At 40.5% G+C, this 20,874-nt stretch overlaps 1 protein-coding gene across 2 annotated transcripts in view; it reads right to left on the bottom strand.

Moving 5' to 3' along the window:
• PLXNB2 (plexin B2) overlaps positions 1-20,874 on the bottom strand; it is a 174,132-nt gene that overhangs the window by 76,072 nt on the left and 77,186 nt on the right. The window contains exons 1-2 of one of the 2 annotated variants that reach the window (XM_065743530.1): positions 8,948-8,963; positions 1,406-2,516 (exon numbers count right to left, since the gene is read on the bottom strand). In XM_065743530.1, coding sequence (XP_065599602.1) covers positions 1,406-2,516; positions 8,948-8,949 — 1,113 coding nt within the window. In that variant the 5' untranslated portion in view covers positions 8,950-8,963. Of the gene's footprint in view, positions 1-1,405; positions 2,517-8,947; positions 8,964-20,874 lie in introns of those variants that run through there. The other variant, XM_065743529.1, reaches the window with a different exon arrangement.

Raw genomic sequence — 20,874 nt, 5'->3', positions numbered from 1 at the left:
TTTTGTTTCTGTTTCACTGCAGATTAAAAAGTAACCGGTTTGTTTAACTAGCATGTCATATAGATCAGGTTTACCAATTTGGTTTTGAGGACCATTTTGTAAGCTGTTTTGTTTTTTAATTCGCTGCTCTCCATGGAAAAGCAGCCCACTGGCAACTGCCTTGTGAACATTCAGAACATTTCCTCTTCAGTATGCTTTAATCCGAAACTGCAGAAGGAAGTTCATCCACACCTTGTCTTTCCTGCTACTCTGCTCTCTGATTTGAAATCCGCATCTCCTTTTAGCTGGAAGCCAGGGCCACTCCACTTGTCACAATTACAATTTATATATTTGGTGCTCACCTCAGGCGCAGGGTACTGTCTTGAGAAATACTGGGATTTGGAAGCAAAAAGCATTTCTGCTTCTAATCATATTAGAGATGTACTGCATGGCTGTGATTTCATGAGATGAAGGATTCTGGGTCAGTACCAATAATGACCTGGTATTCCCATGCCTCATCCCTTCAGATGTTCACTTCTATCCCTGAGCTGCAGCACATCAGTTTTCAAGCTGTGCTCAAGCAACTGCTTATGCAAGTGTGTAAATTACTTGCATTGGGGAATTAAGACATCTTTCTACAATTATGCTGACTTATTTTTAAGGTGATTTGGTTCCTCAGCCCAGTTTACAGTTGGTTGCAATAACAAACGGCATGTACAGGTGAGGTTTGGGAATAGGTTGAGTGGCACAAACAAAAGCAAACATCTAGCAGAGAAGCTGAAAACTACATCATAAAGCCAAAGCCATAAACTGAAAATCAGTGTCTTGAAGAATGTCAGTTCAGTATCCAAGGCAATGAAAAGCCATGAGAAGACAATGCAAGGTTGCCATCATGCTACAGGTGTATTTTGAGCCAGTTAAATATAAGAAAGCCACCTGAATATAAGAAACAAGTATCTGAAAATTCAAATCCAAGTGAGAAACAACACTGTGCTCCAGGTATCACCTTCAAGATCAATAATATCATTTAAAAACACTATAGATATGTTGGTTGTGAACAGAGTTGTCTGTAATAATCATCTGGAAGCTGATCATAGGCATAACAAATCACTGCTTATGATTCAGTAATTTCCACACCAGAAATAACTCTTTAAAAGAAATGCATTCATAAAACCAGATAATATTTGTCTTTGAGAAGACATCAATTCATTTTTTAAATACAGCAAATTATAAATATCTTGTTGCTTCTTGCTTGATCTGTTACACATCATTCCACATTTAATTTCTGTAGTGAGTCTATTGAGTGTACATTAAGTTTTCAATCATCTGATCTCACTGTATTTTATCTCAAATCCACATAAAAATTATATAGTTGTATATTAATCACTATTCCTATAATGGATATTAACATTGATGTTGACATTACCTGTCCATGTGGTCCACATGGGTTTTCTACTGCAAAGAGTTTGTAAAACATGCTGGTATTCTTATTTGTGTAGCAATCATCCCGGTTTTTCTCCATTTTTTCATTGATGTGCCTCAATGAAAATACACACATGGCAGATTTTAGGGAGCCATTATCTTTGTTTACTTTACTGAAGAGTGCAACAAGCACTTTGTCATCTGAGGCAGAATCTGTAGTTTGCCTTTGCTGAGCCATGCTCTTGGCCAGCTCTTCTCCTGGCGTGGTGACGTAAGCAGAGTGACAGTGATCGTACGAACCATCCTCATCTTTGCAACCCAAGTCCATTTCAAAGTAGGAATAATAGTGGGCATCATCTTTGCAAAGACGCGCAATTAGTGTGCGGTTATTGACAGGTTGTTTCTCTTGCTGGTTAAAAATGAAATAAACATAATTTTTATCCTCAAAGACTGTCACAAATTGTTGCGTGCTTGAAGAGTGATAAGCTGACTTAACAGCCGCCGAGTCCGAATACATTTCAAAAATGTCTTTCCCATCCTTCTCGTGGAGCTGCCGAGTGCTGATTATTATCCCGTTATCATTTGGTCCATTCCCTTTCCCAACAAACAGCACTTGGTCATTGTCCAAGGAAGTGATCAGCCCCACTGTTGATACATTCTCATCGTTGCTTGCTACGAAGGACTTCTCTCCACTAGTTTCCACGTAATGCGTAACTTTGGTAATGTTTTCTAGATCTCTGGTGGCACAAATCCCTTTAAAAAGGCTTCCACACACCACAATGGTTTTATTTTCCTTGTTCAGCAATAATAATTTGTTGTAATTGTCAGTCAGTACTGCCTCTTTACATTGATTTTCTTCAATGGGAGGTGTGCATTTTTTATTGTCCTTTCTTGGCCCTGTTTCTACATGTATCCGTACCACCAGATTTTCTGTAAGCTGATACAGAGCATTTACCACTCCCAAATAGATTATGCCAGTGTCATTATCCACTGTTAGATGATTTAGCTCTGTGGCACTCTGAAAAAATTTCAGTTCCTCACTTCTGGAAAATGTGATGCAAAAGCAGCTCAAAATGCTTAGTGTCCAGATCCATAAAGCCATCTCTATGTAATACCTAAAAAGGGAAAAGAAAACCATGAAAATTAAAAAAATAAGATTTAATGAAATTCAGCAATGAGACATTTTTTTAAGGATTTCAGACACGAAGATACTCACCCCTGTGCTTGTGATTATATAAAGCGTCAAATCTTGCTAATTGCCTAGCAATTTAATATGTCATGGAGGGATGGAACAAGGTCACATGTCCAAGTGTTGATCATATAACCAATTAGATAATCCTGTGCTAAAGCACAATGAGGTCAACAGACAATTTGAAATATAATGAGAAGTAGTAGTGCTTCTCCAGTCTCATACTGTGAATTGTTAATTATTGAGATTTTAAAAACAAGCCAGAGGACCCCAGCATTTCAGGCAGAGGGGGAGACCTTACATACAGGTAACATCGGGGACATTTGGTGTCACAGGACCTTCCCGATAAAGGAAAAAATCCTTCTGTTGACTACAATTAAGTCTGGATGTGGCTGTTGCTCTTTAAGAATCCTCCACCAGTGTAAAGCTGAAGGCAGAGCAGCCCTTCCTGTGCAATGCTGCCTTTGATACTGCTGGTAAGCATTGCAGTCCAACACTACAATTCACCTTAGCAATGCAATTGAATGGTTTTAAATCTGCCTTTAAAACCACTTAATCACTGAGAGTTTTACGTGCTAAAGATGCTTTTATGTGTTGCATTGTTCAACCTCCTCAAACAATCTCCACTTCAAAAGCAGATTGCCTGGCTGTTCGGAATTAAGCAAGGACTTTGCAAGGCTTGTAGCCTGGCCTAATTTTAACCCCAGGAGCTAAATATGGAGGCAAATCCGAACTGGCGTCCTAAGAACTGAATGTTTTTTAACTGTTTTCTGCAAGTGTTTCAATCTGAGAGCATCAAACAGAAGGCTGGGACTGAAATGTTTGGGTGAAAAATAAACCGTGTTTGGAGGAAGTACTGAAAATACAAGTATGATGCACAGCTTTTTTAATTTTCGAAGTAAGTCATGGGACTCCATAGTCTGATGAGAAAAGATTCTATAAACTTACAGGGAATCCAGAGATAAATCTGAAAATATCTGGAACTGTGAATAGAACTGAAAAAATGAAACCCACAAAAGACAAGAGAAACAGTCAACAAAACAGTCAACAAAACAGTCAACAGGGGAAAGCCCACTAGGAGGAGGAAAACAGCAGAAAATATCAAAGAAAAAAAAGAAAAATAATAAAAGTAATAATGAAGAAGCCATGCTTCTGTGCCAGTTGTAACTATTGTTTTGGCAGCACTGACAGACTACAGTGGGATATGAAGGAGAATTGCCTGAATCACCATTTATACTGGTTAATCATCAACAATGGGGTTGCAAAAGCTGGAGCAGGGAGGGAAGAACCTTGGTTGAGAGAAGGAGCCACCTGCCAGGCCCCCACACCAGTCCTCATCACCAGCCATTCTGCCTTCCATGTTTTGGTCCTCTATGTAGAAAACGAGTGTGTAATAGTAAATCACTCTACTTTTAGAGTGATTCTGACTTTGAAAAAAAAAAACAAACAAACCCAAAACCTACTAAATGTAACTCGGGATAATGATAAAGACAAAAAGAAATAAAAAAAACACAAAAAGGCTAACTTCAAACTTACATTTCTAGAGCTCTTATCACAAATCAGACCAGTTAGTTGCAAAATGAGGTCAAAGAAGAGCCAGCACATCACCAACAGCACAAGTCCAACTTCTAATGATAGGTTGACCTCATGTGACAGTGACCAGGAAAAACCTAAGAATTATACTCCATTCTTGAGACACGAGGACTAAAGCACGTGCCTTGCAAGGTAACGAGGTATTGGACTTCTCTGCAACAACCTTAGACCTTGTCTAAGAAACTCAGAATGAATTCTGATATTATTTGTAAGAGACTCCTATTTCTTTCTGCTCTCAAGGACCTCAATTTTCCAAACAAGCTTTGGTCCCAGCTCACATCTCCACAGCTAAATGGTATGGCATCATGCATGTCATCTAGTTTCAGATATTGTCCCTGACATTTATCTGCAATGAAATAATAATAATAATAAAAAAAAAAACAGCTTGACACAGTGCTGCAATGTTGTTTCACAACAATTTTATCATTCCACCATCTATTGTGAAATGATCAAATGCAGGAAAAAAAACAGATTCATTTGTTTATGCTTTTCCCGCAAAGTAATTATTGTCATCTCTGATTGTAATCAAAAAGCCTTAAATAGCTCTTCTTAGAAAATATGCCTCAAATGAATGGATAGTAATTCATTGTACCTTAAGCTCTGGGCTTGGTTCACCCCCATGTCCATTTATTTCAGTGGATTAAAAAAAGTATAACGAAAGAGCAGAATGCATCTCTTTAGTTCTAATTGTATTACAGGCACTGAATTGTAATGCAGCTATTAGAAATGGATTGCTTAGCAGCAGTCATTCATGCCATGTTTTGTCCACTCAGGGCACTCAGCTTGCAGCACAGAGTGTGTGCTCCACTTGCACTGGCAGTGCACATGTCTTTGTCCCCTGGGAGAATGAAGAGCCATGCTGGTCCCTGCCCAGGCCAGGATTTAAGGAAAAGAAAAACAGAAAAAAAAAATAGAAAGGAAAAATATACTTACAGGAGTAACTAATCTCTGTACAAAAATGGGCAACACTTCCTACTATTTTCTGCCTTGTTAACATCAGATGTAAAATATGAATGACAATTACAGTCTCTTTCTAATCTGTTTCCAGACAGTAGCTAGTATATCATTCCAGTTTCATTTTGGACTACAGTGTGAGCATCACCAAGAAATTTATGGCAGTTTGATCTTCATTACAATATCCATATAGGTTGAAATATTAGAAATTGAAATATTAGAGGAAACAATATTTTGCAAAACCGAGAAAACAAATCCTGTAAGGCATCAAAATTAAAAGTTTTATTTAAATTATTCAGAACCACATGCATTCTCTACTCATTCTGCCTTTTTTTCTTGTCATTTGCTCCCTGTCACTCTGCTCCCAGGTCAATCTGGTATTTACCCTCTGGCCAAGCACTTGGCAGATGAAGGATAAAAGAAGCCCAACAGTGTAGCCAATCACATCACTGTAGTCACTATCCAAGTGCCTCCATCCTGTTTCTTGCTCCCCATCCCCTGTGATACCATCAAAATAATCTTTACCACTGTCCCATCAGTATTAGTTGAACTGCAAACTCACTCTTCCTTTTTGGATCATTTTTTCATCGTTGCCTTCCCCACGCTTCCCACATCCCAAAATACATCCTCCACTTGTGGCTCAGGTACCTTACAAAAAGTGATTTGTTTGAAAATGGTAGTCCCAAAGCAGAAAAAAACCTCTGTATTATAAAAAGACCCACGTTAATTAAAAATAATGTGTGGGTAACACACAGCCCTGGTGCAGCCAGCTGGGGACTCAACAGGTATCACTGTTATTTGGTGAGAGGGAAAAGGTGATGGCAGCAACTGAGCACTCTAAAGAAACCCCTTGAAAACAAGCACAGCCATGCTGCTTACGATGAACACGAGACTCTGCAAGTTGCGTGCAGGAAACATAGAGCACCCAGGAGAAGGCTTCATACACAAAATTGCAATGAAGTGACACTGCTTAGGAACGACACAGCTACTGGCACTGTCCCATTTCTAGATAGATCGATTCTAATTTAAGTAAATGTAACTTCATGTCATTTTACTCGAGCAAGACTGATAACCTTAAGTAGCAGACAATTCTTCAAAAGGCATGCAGAAAGTAATGAGCATCATACTGAGGAAGTGCAAAGTGAGCTTCAGCCACGACTCCCATAAATATCACCAGAATCAGCACTAGCAACACAGAGACACAGAAGGGACAGTCGTTTTCCTCCTTCCCTGTACCTGCACACCTGAACCTTCAACTCTTCAGCCAACCTCAGTTACCTTTCTTTCTGCCTTCAATATAATTTTAGCTTTGTTACTTCATCTTTTAACATTCATTTCTATTGAAGCGAAAGAATACCAAGCTTTGCTTTAATCTGAATAACTGACACTAACCGTATGCTCCAGTACAGCAGACAAAAAGCCCAGTGAATGAATAATTTTCCTGGTTCAGCTCCTGCGGTGTTCTTTGCAGAGTTGTGCCTTTCTAAACATACTGTACTGAATTGACTCTGATAACTCATCTAGTCTACATGAAATTTCCTGACTTGTATTGCTGGGTCTAGAGACAAATGCTTCTGCCAACAGATGTGTGCAAAACTGATCTGATGGACTTTTAGAGTAGGTGATGCAGAGAGCTGTGGTCCCCACTGAAAACCCTCCTCCAGTCAGAGAGACCAAGATCCACAAACTGCAACATAAAAACAGATAGAAATCCAAAGGATGTACTCAAATGACTTGAAGATTTTGGGAAATGAGGAATTAAAAGAAGTTTCTCTTCTCTCTCATTTAATTAACTTTCTGTTCAGCTTCAGGTGGGTTTTCCACAAGCCATTCACCTTCCGTACTTAAGCTAAAAAGATTCAAAACAGAAATTGCAGCATGTGTAGATAAGGGATGAATGCAGATTTTCTGTTAGGATTTCAAAGTTTCTGATTTTATCAGAACTGCTTGTAAATGTGAGCATCCTCCTCCACAGCCACATCTTTTATTACTACCTCTTAAATACAATCAAAGATACACTTCACTGGCTCAGAAAAGGAATCACCTGGAAAAACACTGTAGAATTCAAGTGCATTTCCTAAGAGGAAGGCAACATGCTGGAAAGGCTTTGGAGAGGGAATAACTTATTTGTAGACTATGGCATAAGTCCAAGACTATTTCTGTAGAACAAGAAGAGCAATCACTGTGATGGGAGACCATCCTTTATTTCTTTTGGTTTGCTGCCAGAAGATGGGACCCATGGGTTGGTAACCAGCAGGAGACTCCTTTGCAGAGGATGAAAACCCAACATCCAACATCATTAAAAGTTTTGACAGCCTATACTGCTATTTTCCTTCTCTTTCACAGCTTCTCCAAACACAATTTGTTAACATATCCTCAAATGGGACAAACTGTTCTACCTAATGAACCTGGAAAAGTGGCAAAAAATGGACAAATACTTGTAATATAGATTTTACTCCTTATGTGGAAGACAAAGGTTTTGCTGGACAAGGAAAACTCTCTTTTTTTTAATAACAGCTTTCGATAGTATGAAGTTTATTTTTAATATATATAATAATCATACTGACATGAGTCTTTTATAAGGCTTTTTGTAAATTACAGAGTTGCAAAGGTAATAATGATTTTTGTACCCTCAGCCACTGTGCATTCTCCAGGTGTTTTGCTGTGATCTCTGGATAAGACAAATGGAAGTCAGATGGAACCATAAACTCCGGTTACAGAAAACCAGTGCTTCCCATACTATGGTTTAACCTGGGCAGGAATGAGATGAATTCTGGGACCCACAGAGGGGTGAATTTATTGCTGAGGTCTAAAGCTTCAGAATAATCCAGCAGTAGCTGAAAGGACATGAGAATGAACAGAGGACAGTGTGCCTGGGAAATGGGCATGGGAGGAAGATCAATTCATCCCCCTGAAGACTCTTTAGGGCACAGATCTAGAGTGTCAGCAGTGGCTCCTGCAAGAAAACTTAAGATAATTCACTCCCTGAGCAAGACCAATAACCTGCAGGCATCTTGTGAGGAATCCTGCAGCATGGACAGTGGGATCTCAAAGGGAAAGAGACAGATCTGGTAGGACAGAGCAGTGTAACACACAGAAACCTGCCCACACTGAACATTAAGGACTTTACTTGACATTTACCAACAAGGTAATTCCCATCAAGCTTCCCACAACATCAGGAGATGAGTCTGGGAGTCTGTAACTTAAGTCATAACACTAAAACCCATCAAACCCGCCACCTGCCTTATGTCTTCTCACAGTCTCCAAGTGGAGAACACAGAAATTAAGCAGGGCACCTTACCCAGCTCTATCGTAACTGGTAACCACAGTAAACAGCACTGCCGTACACAAAATAGGCCAGCAACTCAGACATCCCCTTGCTTCCAAAATGTTTTCCTGTCCCAACAAGGAAAATATTTCTTAAGGCATTACAACTGAAGTGTTAATTAACAGCTGTGGAGTGCAACAGCTTCCTTAACAGGATCGGTATTCACAAAGTTCCAAGGACTCTCACAGGCTTGGTGCAAAATTGGTACCAAGGGTTGAGTCAAAGCTTTAAACAAGAAAAACAGCAAATTCAGAGCCTGCATTAATAATTATGTCATGAGCTTCAAGCTAAATTAATATTGGTAGCCCAAATAGAAACTTTTCATCCACTTATACTTGAGCTCCAAAGTATTTAATATTCTGAACCAGACCCAAATTCAGAGCAAGAGGGAGCAGGAGAAACGTGAGTCTTAATTTTTCAAGTAGGAGTCACTCAAAAGAGCATTAAGAATAGCTAATGAGACGGAGAAAATGCATACTTACATATTTTGTAATCCAACTCAAGAATTTCCAATAATGTGCTGTCTCTGCAACATCAGCAGGTAATCAAAAAATAAAAAAATCCAACAATAACAACAACAAAAAAAAAGACGCAATTTGTGGATTTATTTGAACTCTTAGAAGCAGAGCTGTGCTATGCAAAGCTGAACTCTAATGATTTCCCTGGTTTATTACAGCCAGACTGCATTTGGATTTTGAAAATCTTCTACCATGGTTACTGCCATAGTTCAAGGTGGTTTTTTTTGTTGCTGTTTTTTCTTTGTGGGTTTTTTTTTTTTTACTGCTTTTAGGAATAATAAAAAAGATATTTAAGTGAAAGTATCTTCAAGAGTTCACAGTGCCAAGTAGATTAAAATGTATTCATTGAGAAAAGCTACTGCAGAAAGACCTTCCTCCCTAGCACAAGCTATCAGCAATTGCTGAGTATGGCAAACTCTGAGCTACAGGTAGCTCATGCCAGAAAGGTCTCTTTAAATCCTGATTTTTATTATTGTAATTCTTATTATGAGGAAAATGCACACATTATCACCTCACATCAGACGGCTGTGTATACACAGCTCCAGTCCCACGGACTGGAGCATGCAAGGAAAAGGAGAATGCTGCAAGAGCTGGCTCCATGCCTCTGCAGAAACTGGCCTTCTTGGCCCATGTCTCCCTTTCAGTCTGGCTTCTATATTCATCCCTCCATCTTTTTTGTGTTTTCTCTGTAGAAATGAAGAACCCATTTTAATGAGGCCTCGCTTTCTTAGTTTTACAAAGATGCAGTTGATCTGCAAGAAAAGCAGCAGAGTGACGTGGTTAATAGCCAGCAGCTGACTCGGCAGGAATCTGAACCCACAGCATCCCCCCTTTGACCTCCTTCCTGGTTGGTTTCTGTGTGTTTTGTTTTAAGCCACAACGTCTCCCACTAACAAAACTTCAGGTTTTTATCCTATTTTTTTTTCAGTCTTCATTGCACACTATGCCTGGTGATGCCCAGAACCTCTTTATGAACCAAAGCACATTCAAGTCAGTGCTTGACCATAGAGCCCATTCGGACACTCCTGAAAATGCAAACAGACACCTATACACTCCCCACTGCTGGAAAGAGACAAGTCTAAGTGTAAATCCACATCAGCTGAACTCAGAGGGCTGTGGTAGCCTGGTGCCATGGCTGAGCAGGGCAGGCACAGTGATAGGACACAAGCTGGGAGCTGCACCAGCACCACTGCCAGCATTGTGTTATTTTATATCCCAACACAGAAAAACTCCTTGCTTTCTTCTATCCAGAGAACCAACAGAAAATGATAGAGAACTTAGAGCATGGGAAGGAACACCACAGTTAGGACAGCTTTAATTCACTGCCTTTCCCCGCACTAGGGGTACTATGGCTCAAGGAAAAAAATGCATTTATGCTGATAGTAAAAGGACTCTGTGTCACCAGCTCCCTGCCACAACAAGGAATTGCTTGTTTGCAGTGCTAAGGTCATCTTCAAGGACTGCTTTCGGACTTCCCCTGGAAGAAACAAGAAGGAAGGCGAGTTTTTTCCAGTGCGAGGGAATCTGAGCACGACCATGTAGAAACAAACAGAAACTATTCTGCTCCTTCCTTGCCAGAACCAGTTCTCCCTTGTAATTAACCATTAATCATGCACACACACACACACACACACACACACACACACAAATCAAATCGAAAGGATGACGTTCCCAGCATGTGCTATGTTTTCCTGCCACTTGCACAAATGAGGCCCATAGTCACACACAGGCAGTCCATCCTCCTCGCCCTGCCCCGCTCGCAACAGAAGCAGCGAATCCCAACCTGCCTTGCTGAGCTGAGGGGCATTTTGGCACAAGGCAGAGCTGAGTTTGTTCTTCTGCCAATTAAATTTTGTTATGGGACTTAATAGGATGATCATGCGTAAGCTTCAGTATGAAAGGCAGTAAGAAAGCAGTGCCAAATTTATGCAACACAAATATAGCGAGTCAGCTGTTAAGTCCTACAAGACCAAATTCTTTCCCCTAATTCCTCTCCTCGCTGCACAACCATCTCACTGTACTTCCACAGCCTTCTCTTTCTTGTAGTTTGTTTTTCCATTTGGGTTTACCAGGTCTCCACACTCTTCATTTTAAGGCAGCTTTCTGGCTGGTTTCTCCCGGCTATTCTGACAGGTAGGACAGAAGCTCTCTGAGAACTGGAATCTGCAAACCACACTGAATAGAGCACAGCAACATCTATTGTGCTTAGGGCTGACAATGAAAGCCACAAAGAGAGACAAGCAGAAGATGGGGAAAATTCTTGAAATGGAAAGTTTATTGAATGTTAGGAGCCAAGAAACACATAGCTGAGGGATGGAGAATTTTCCTGGCTTCTGCTGCTGAAGATAATTCACTGGCTTTTGTCTGGTTTCTCTGTCTTTAAATTCTCTCAACCTTCATTTGGACCATTTGTACATCCATAGCAGCGCTATTCATTTTGATTGCTCAAAGATTGAAGATTTTTTTCTTTGCCTTTAAAATTAATGTTCATGATGGTGTTAAAAAAGATCTTTTCTTTCTCTTCCCCTACACATCTTTTCACATCATCTTACATCTCCTCCTCCCCCCACCGTTTTCTTTTCTTCCCAGGCACAGCCTCGAAGTTTTCCTCCCCTACGGTTGCCGCTACTGCTGTCTGAATACTTGTGTGGAACGTCTCTGATGACAAAGCAGAGGCAGAAGAAAAAGAAGAGGGGAAAAATAGAACAAGAACCTAAGGTTATTTGCAGACCCCGCTGGGGAGCTCAGACATCCTTACTGCCTCACTGACTTTCTACCTCTTTCCAATCTTATCTGGGAACAAGTCGCGTTTCTTGACTGTATTTTCTGCTTCCCTCCTTGTGCTTTTTCAAACAGGAAAGAAAAATGCTGCAAGAAACACTTAAGTTCATGTCATCGTCTGATTTTACACACTGAGTGCTCACTCCACCTTGGGGAGCAGACAGGGTAGGAACAACTCAGAGAAGCAGAATTGAAATGTAGCAAGAAAAGGCACATGGTAAATACTGGGTGAAGCTTTTAGCAGTGGGGAGATGACTGAAAGAGAATTCACATGACAGAGGGCTTGCAGGAAATTGATTGTGCTAAAATAAACAGCACATGCAGTATGAAGGGTTAAGCACCTGATGTTTACAAATGTAGAACAGGCTGTGCATATCCAAGTAGCATTTGATTGCACTTACTTATTCATTTTGGTTGTCGGCTGCCGCAGGCAAGAAAAAACAAAACAGAATTTCAGCATTTTGACTAGTATTTACCTTTTCCTCTCTTCTCTTCTCCTTTCCTTTTCTTTTCCAAACACAGGAGGCACAAATAAGTGACTGTACTGTTCCTGGGTCTAGAACAAGAGTGCTGGCTTGCATCCGTCCTATCTGCCTGGACAGACACTGCGTGCTCTACTTCCATGTTTCTATTCATTACATTTCACTCCAAATTTATATAGCCAGTTAGCCAGTAACTTGCATGGGTCTGATAGCGGCATCTACCTGTGCCTGCCTATTTAATGGCTTGTCAGCAATACCATTATAAAATCCCTTTTTTTATGGATGCATAACACAGTCATAAAATGTGTTTTTCTAGCTTCAGAATTGTCCAACATGATTTCATCTCCATGATCACTTTATTTCAAAGAAGTAGCATGATACAACGCGTGATGAAAATATATTACCAGGCATTTCCCACTGATCTCTGCCTAGCCCTTCCAGAACTGAGGTCTTCCCTTAAGACTCCCAGCCCTTGTCACACTGAACACAAAGCTCCAGTCTCTGCAGAGTACCTCTATCTATGTATGGGGTAGGTTTAAATAAAACCAGCCCATATGCACAAATGGCTCAGCGTCCACTCCAGTTGAACACAATAACCAGTTTAGGAGGGATCAGGCCATCCCCACAGATGGAAAAGCAGATAGGTGACAATTCATGGCTGCCACCTACCTGTTTCACATGAGGCTTCTCACTGGAGCATTTCCACCCTCCTGAACTAATTGGAACAAAAACAAACATTTATCATTGAGCTGGGTGCACTTCATGCTGATCAAGCAGGAGAAATTTATTCCTGCCATGACCCCTCCATGTTAAGGTCAACAGGACCCTGTGCTGGGGACTGAGAAGATTCAGGAGGCACATGAGTTCTGCACCAAACTCCTCTTTGCAGGGCACAAATTTTACTCGGAAAGTTGCTGTGTTCTAAAGGGCTTGTGCGAGGGCTTCTCTGAGAATAAATGCCTCCTATGTTATTATGTTGGCCCACGATATCAGAGGCAGATGTTGGCGGTATGATAATAGAGGTTGAACCTTCCCACCAATATCCCATTACATTTTGTTGCCATGCAACAGATGGCAGCAGAGGAGCAGTCTGATAAAATGGCATCTGACATGGAAGCATGGTGAAGCAAGAGTGTGTTACTGAATTCCTCAGTGTGGAAGACATGGCACCCATTGACTTCCATCGATACTTGCTGAATGTTTATGTAGACCAAACAGCGGATGTGAGCACAGTGTGGCAATGGGTGGTGCATTTCAGCAGTGGCGACAGTGACAGTAGGTCACCTCTGCTGGTGCAGAGCTGAGAATTTGCTCTATGAAACAGTGTTATTGTGCTCTTTGTATCTGTTGTAATTTCCATGGAAATAAACAGGAGGCATTACTTTCAGAGTGACCTACGTGTATATATGGTCTCTTGCTCTCTTGTCCTGATAAAAAAGTTCTAGGTCTAAGTCCTAGAATTGATCCTCAAGAGTCCTAGATTTACAATTTTCCCCTGTCTCCTCAAAGGCATACAAGAACCACAAGCCTTGTTCCTAACGATCACGGGATGCAATTCTGGATGCATGGATGTAAAAAGCAACAGACAAGCAAACCAGCCATTCCACTCCTAACAGATAACAACCCAAGGTTTGGGGGACTTCTTTTTGTCTCCCTGCTGATTTTAATACAAACAATTCCCAAATTGTATTTTAACCTTGAACAACTGCAAGACGCTGAAAGATATTTTTAAAGGAAAAAAAAAAAAAAAAGAAAAGAAAAGAAAAGAAAAGAAAGGGGGTATAAAGAATGTTGTTTGTACTGTAAATAAAACATCTGGTTTCAGTTTCCTAACACTCCAGACCTAATTCTTCCTAAATGTTGGTAACTCTGAACTCTCTATATCCTTGATGGATGAGCTGGGCTAACCACAGTCAAATGAAGGAGTGGCATTTTTCATGCTTCTGGCAGCACGGCAAGTCTTTAATCTGTTGCTTAAATGAATGCTCCCTACGAAAAAGAACACATGATAAAGGACACAAACCCACAAGTAATGCCAGGCACACTCTTAATGCTTTCTGATGGGAGGAACCACAGGACAAGCTGAGCAGAGCATTGACCTCATGTACAATCCTATGGAGATCACATTTCCTGGCCTGAGCTCTACTTTATATTTGAACAAACACTAAGGTCTGTCCCATTAGATACTCAATGCTAGCAAACAGAGCTCAATGCTAGCAAAAAGAGGCCTCAACTCACTGGCTTTCCCCAGATCTGACATGCAAAGCCTTGCATGTTCATGGGGACATGAAGCTGAAGCCATCTGCTCCCGAGGGTTTATCCTCTGCTGGTGCAGAGCACATTTCAATTCCAGCTGTAACAAGATGAGTTTCTTCTGCCTCTCTGTGACCTGACAGAGGCCACGGTGAGTGACTGCTCAACAGCTGGTGGGAACATTTTTCTTCTCAGTGATAAGTGTATTTGGACACTTGATTTAGTAGAGCCAATAAGGGCCAACTATGCTATATGAGGCAAATACAGAAAAGTGTAAATCCTTCTACATGCATGACCAGTTTCATCCCACATGCCTAATTATTCAGGCAATCTCCAAAGACTTCTGCTGGGCAGCTTTCATCATGCATCTTCTGAGTTCTTAGGCTAAATGTTGCCTCTACAGCACTCACTGATGTGGTTAAAAGGGCTAATCCAAGGCTATTTTACAATGTTTGCTTTGTACATGGAGTGCTTCTGTGTATATATATATATACATACATTATATATATATAAAATATATAATTTCAATTTACAGCGGCTACTCAATGTATTTAGAAATTTTGTACAGTAGTTAAACTCTAGATTTCAAACACAGCCTGCACAGTTTCTAATGGAGGAGACATATCCAGGAAATTCTTCAAACATGATCATCATGCACAAATACTTTTCTGCTTGAAACTTCTTGAAAGCAGATAAATAAAAAATTTATAGGGCTGTATTAAGACACAAAGTTTACAGTGCTGATGCTTATGGATAATAGCAAATATGCCTCAAAGCACAGCGTCACTGAACAGAGAACCTGCACTTCCCAGCAAAGCAGCTGAAGGACAATTAGAATAATAATGCTTAATGTATATTAAACTTCCTGAGGAGGGGAAGCACAGAAGGAGGTGCTGGGCTCTTCTCCCTGGGAACTGATGACAGGGTGTGCAGGAACAGCAGAAGGCTGAACCAGGGGAGGCTCAGATTGGACACAAGGGGAAATTTATTTAGCATGAAGGTGGTGTAACACTGGAACAAGCTTCCTACTGAGATGGTAGATGATCCATGTCTGTCAGTATTCAAGTATTCAACTAGCTAATCTTTGTAGGGCCCATCCAACCAAACTACTCTATTCCATAGTATAGGTGCTTCTGAAGCCTTCATTAAGACAGCCTGATTACCAGGTAGCCAGAATGCATGGCTCACAGTTATTTCAAGAATACTTCTGATATTACATATGGTGCACACAGAAAGAACAAACTATTATTGCAATAGTCAAAGCACATGCTTCTGTTCATGCTGTGCGTTTCAGGAGATAAGTCATTCTATAGAATCAAGTTAAAAAGCATAATTTTATGGCCCAGTTTGCTCTGTAAAATACTCTTCCTAATCCTTGTAAAAATTAGCTTCACGCTAATCCTCCTGTCTGAAAGCAATTTTGCAGATGACTTTGAACATTTCTATCACATTTTATTAGCTTTAAGCTGATCTAATTTCTCTAATTTTCATCAGGTTTATTACGATCTGTCCAGATATCAGATTTTTATTGTTGATCTGGTTTTATATAAAACCCTCAATCTGGTACATTTTAATTTCCCAAGCAGACATCTGTCTTCATCCACATCTTGTAAAGAACTAAGCACCTTCTTGGCCCGTAATTAATTAGAAGCAATGACCCACGCATCAGGTAGTAATAGCATCCAATTAGTGGAAATGTATGATGCTTGCAGAAGCATTATCAGTCACATCAGAGCACAGAGAGATTTGCCTGTTCATGCTGCATGTCCTGGATGCGATGTACCAGCAATCTGTAGCCATGACAGAGTGCTAGCCCTGACTGAAAAATCCTACCCCTTGGCCTGTTCTTTTAAATATGAATTTCTAAACACAATCAGATGCTAATATTTTGCTCATTTATGACTGCCATCAGAAATGCTGTATCTTCAAACTTTAAATATGCTTATCATCAAACTCATGGCATTAAGGTAACCATGGAGGTTTGTTAAACACGTGAGGCTAGAACCTGCCAGGCACAGGAAGGCTTTAAAGCATTCACAGCTCCCCTGTGGAAGACTCTTCCCTTCCTGAACAAAGTTGGAATCCAGTCCCAGAGGCCAGAAACTTCCATGCTGGGGGCTGCAGTCACAGTATGACCCAGTTCTCAACCACAGATGAATTTCCAATAGTTTTTTTGCTGTACATGTACAGATCTCACACGGAGTCGCTCCGAGATCTGAACAAATTGTGTATCCTATGATGCTTTGTGAATGCATCTACCTCCCACATAAAACAGCAGGAGTTGCACGTATGTATTGTAGCAGTTTTTTCTCAATAGCTTTCTGTTGGACTTAAACATTGTCAGACAAAAGTCAATAGGAAGCTCAAATTTACAATTCTCTGTTTGATGGGAGAAGAGTAGGCGCAAATTGCAACTGACATTATAGAGAAGTTCAGAGATTACTGAAGTACTGAAACATAGTGATGTCTGGGATGATGAAGATCGTTCTTTGAGTATCTCTGAAATATGCTTGCCTGCTCTGAGAGTTCACTTAATTGCAATTCACTGAGGCTGTGTCTCTGGACTAGCTCTGTATCAGCATCCATAAAAAGCTGGAGTTCATCCAGGCTGAGCACACTGCCACTCAATATAACTAACACGATAGACAATTCCACTCCTAATATTGATTCAAGGTAAGATGGCACAGAAAAGAGTAGTGCTAAATGATGGAACCAGGCTTGACAAGGAGCTGCAACAAGCAGGCTCCAGGAGGATGAGGAAGCTGAAGCCTCAGTCCTTCAGTCTCTGGTCACTGAGACTAGGGGAAAGCCAGATGTTGAGCACTGTGCGTCCAGCTCTGCTACATCATGCAGAAGGATGGAGACTGGACTCTGCATCCCATTCTGCTCTCCATCACCATCACCATTCTGGCTTCACAGTAATACAGTGGGAAGGATTTGCACGCAGGCGAAACAAGGGTAGTATTTACAATAATGGCCTCAGGTATAACCATAAATGGCTATTAAAAAATGGTAAGCAAGAGCACATCTTATGTGTATTTAGAAAGAATATCACTGTGCAGAAAGGAAATTAATACAAACCAGCCCACGTTGCCTGTATCTGCCCAATCACTCCATTCTCTCTGCTAATTTGATGACTGAAAGCACTCCCTGTCACCAAAATGCCAAGAAATTCTCATAGAGTCTCATCTTATTAAAAAAATCCCCAGAAGCTTCCTATTGATTTTAATGAAAGCAGAAAATGCCTTTAGAGAACAAAGACAAAACACTTTTAGACTAAGCTTACATAGATTTTCACCGCTTTTCACATGGTGTGATATCCAGAAGGCTGTAAAAGTACAGTTACGTAACCACACTTGATTAGGTTTTAACTTTACCTGTTATTATTAGTCTCATTTCATTTTTAAACAAGATTTTGAAATAAGGCACGTTAAAGCTTTTAGTCAATACCTAAAATTTAGATTTGTATAGACTTAGTCTAAGTATTTATTTAGACTGTTAGGCTTATGTCAAATAAGAATATCCAGCTTAATTGACATGATCATTCAGTAATACTAATCCAGTGAGTGAATTCAGACAAGCCTTAAAAAAGTAAAAGCACACCAAGCTTTGTAGAAAAGAAGCAAATGAGAATGCAGTGAGAAGAAATCATTTACTGCCACAAACCATCCTGAGAAACTGGCCAGCTCCTGGGACAAACCCCCTCGGTACGACCACCCACGGTACACAGGCACAAGGAAACTGCCTATGAAAGGGAATGGGGAAAAGAACTGCCTGTGTTTTGTGTATTTGTTATTTCACTGAAATAATTGATCCCTGATGTTAAAAGATAGCAAGACTGGTGGGATTCAAATACTCCAGACATTAATGAAGTCTCTTGTTCTCTGGCAATGGATTTAAACTGTGTCTGCTCCCATTGCACAGTACATTCAGCAAGAGAGGCAATGGTTTAATATTAAAGTAGGGCAATTATTCACAGTGAGGAGGTTATAATTCAAAGAGCAAAGCAAGGTCACCTTGTTCAGCCTCACCAATATGTAAAACATGCTTCTTGCCGCAGGAAGAGCTACGGGAGTGGGCCAGATTTTACATTTCCTACAAACAAACAACCCAACATCCAAAAACAAATTCCCAACAAATCCAAGGCAACTAAACTGCTGATTTCAAAGGCCACTGCTCAACCTGAGTACATCTGGAAAAAAAATGCAGCTGGTCAATTAGGTGATTAAACAAACACCCTCCCCCTGAAAAATAGCTCTGCTCAGCAGGAACATTGTTTGCTTATTTGAAGAAGTTCCTTAACTTGTAATGTCTTTTTCATATCCTTCCAGTCTAGGTCAAATGCTGAGAACTTATTTAATAACTGCTGACAGGGCAGTTTGCCACACGTGTTGGAGGGCTTTAGATTTCACCCTGTCAGACACCTGAAATGCCATGCTCTGCATCCATCATGTGGGCCACATCCAGAGTCCCTCCTGTGTGGTAAGAACAGATATAGACTCGAGGAAGTGCTGTAGGTATTTGACTGGTAGCACCCATGAAAACTTTTGTTAAGGTTTAAGTAAGCTTTGAAGCAATGAAAGGAGGAAAAATATCTACTTGGAGGGAGCCACCTTTGTGTAAACTGGTCCTTGTTTCTTCCAGCACTGGTTCTAGGCAGCAGTGTGCAACGGCCACAAAACGGTAGGAAACATCATAATTTCTAGCACAAACCAGGCCTCTCTCCTTTATACATCCTGAAGTATTATAATAATATTCACACAGAACTCCCAGAGTGGTCTGGTTGGCCTGACAGAGTTCAGCACTTCTATTAATAACACTTTGCTTGAACTTATTGGAACTGCTATTTGATTTATTAACTCCTTCACAAGCTTTGGAGTGATATGCACAAAGGCACTAAGATCTGCACATAGGAATTGCTTCACCTAACCCTGAGCTAGTAGGGTGACACAGCACCTGTTGTCTCTGCACCACCAAACCTTCACAAGAACATCTTTTGACATATAACCGTGTCCAATTAAATAAATAAATAAACAAATAGACATTTTAAATATGCAGAAGGTAATTATTAGGGCTGGATCGTGGCCAGCTCAGTGAAGCAGGAGAACCATTCTTTGAAAAAAGCTGTATGTTGTTTAGGAAAGTTGAATGTCCGGAAGCTTTTGAGAGCTTTATGCAGTACTGGGATACTCACATGTGTGGTGCTCCCTTCCCACCACAGTGTGCAACAGACACAAGGTCTTGTGTGAGACCATCTGTTTCAAAAGGATATTTGGAAATAAATGGGTTTCTAACCTACTCCTTCTTAGCTGTAATCACCTCTATATTAATTGAACCCTATTTATTTGAATCAAGAATAGATAAATGAGGAATTGGGACTGTGCTGTTACTGTCACACCATTATTTTTCCTTTCATCCCAGGGAATTACCAAATCCTGCTTCTTACAGAATTTATATCATTTTTCATGATTCCTGTCTTCTTTGCCAGTGGCTTTTTTTTCTTTTTAAGTGGAAGACAAAGTAGGAAGAAAGAGTTTGGTGAATAACAGGGAGAGATAACTTAGAAATAAGTCACTCCCTAATGGCTACATGACAATTACTAGAAGCACTACATTTCTACATGGTAAAGTGGTAAAGCTTTGATGCCAGAGCCCAGTGATAGCAGAGGGAGGAAAAAGGTCTTAGCTCTTCTGTGTGGATCTGGAGATTCAAAGACATTTTCTTTTTGTGCATTTAAAGTCTCATCTTTTTCTTCTATAAACCTGAGGCACTTCCATCTCCAACTGGCTCCCAGCTGAGCCTGTGCCACTGCTCCCTCATTCCTCCCACCCACCTGAAGGATTTCAATGCAAAAAGCTCCCTGACCTTGTTCAGAGGGAACAGGATACAGCAAAAATGAGTGAAATATTTGTGGTGGCCTCATCCTCTCCAAGTGCTCTTCCAAATCCCAGCCCTTCGATGGCCCTATAGTGAACTGAGCATTTTGTTCCTGCCATGTCAGAAAGAGGTCTGAGCATTAGCTTTGCTTACTCTGGTAAATCACTCTTCAAATGCCTTTTTAAGCTTCCCTAAGTGCATTCAATCTTTTAAATTCAATCTGCCAGAGTTAAAGTCTCTTCTAATTTTTCTTTATTGGAGCAGGACACCAGCTTTTTGAATGATGCCTCTCATTCCTAATAACCTCCCTGAGCACAGTGCAGATGCTGCACCTCTCCTTCTCACTCCTGGCAGCATGCCCCGACCTCTCTCTTTTGCTTTTGTTTTTGTTTTTGAAGCTGAGTACAAATTTGCAAAAATATTCCTAGTTTAGCTCAAGGTAAAATAAAATATAATGCAAAAAAAGTACTGCATCCAGGTCTGGAGCCTCCAGCACAA

This window comes from Cyrtonyx montezumae, unplaced genomic scaffold (genome assembly GCF_038088225.1).
Source record: "Cyrtonyx montezumae isolate F1298 unplaced genomic scaffold, pur_monq_1.0 scaffold_3, whole genome shotgun sequence".
Taxonomy (NCBI): Eukaryota; Metazoa; Chordata; class Aves; order Galliformes; family Odontophoridae; genus Cyrtonyx; species Cyrtonyx montezumae.
This window is presented reverse-complemented; position numbering and strand designations above follow the sequence as displayed.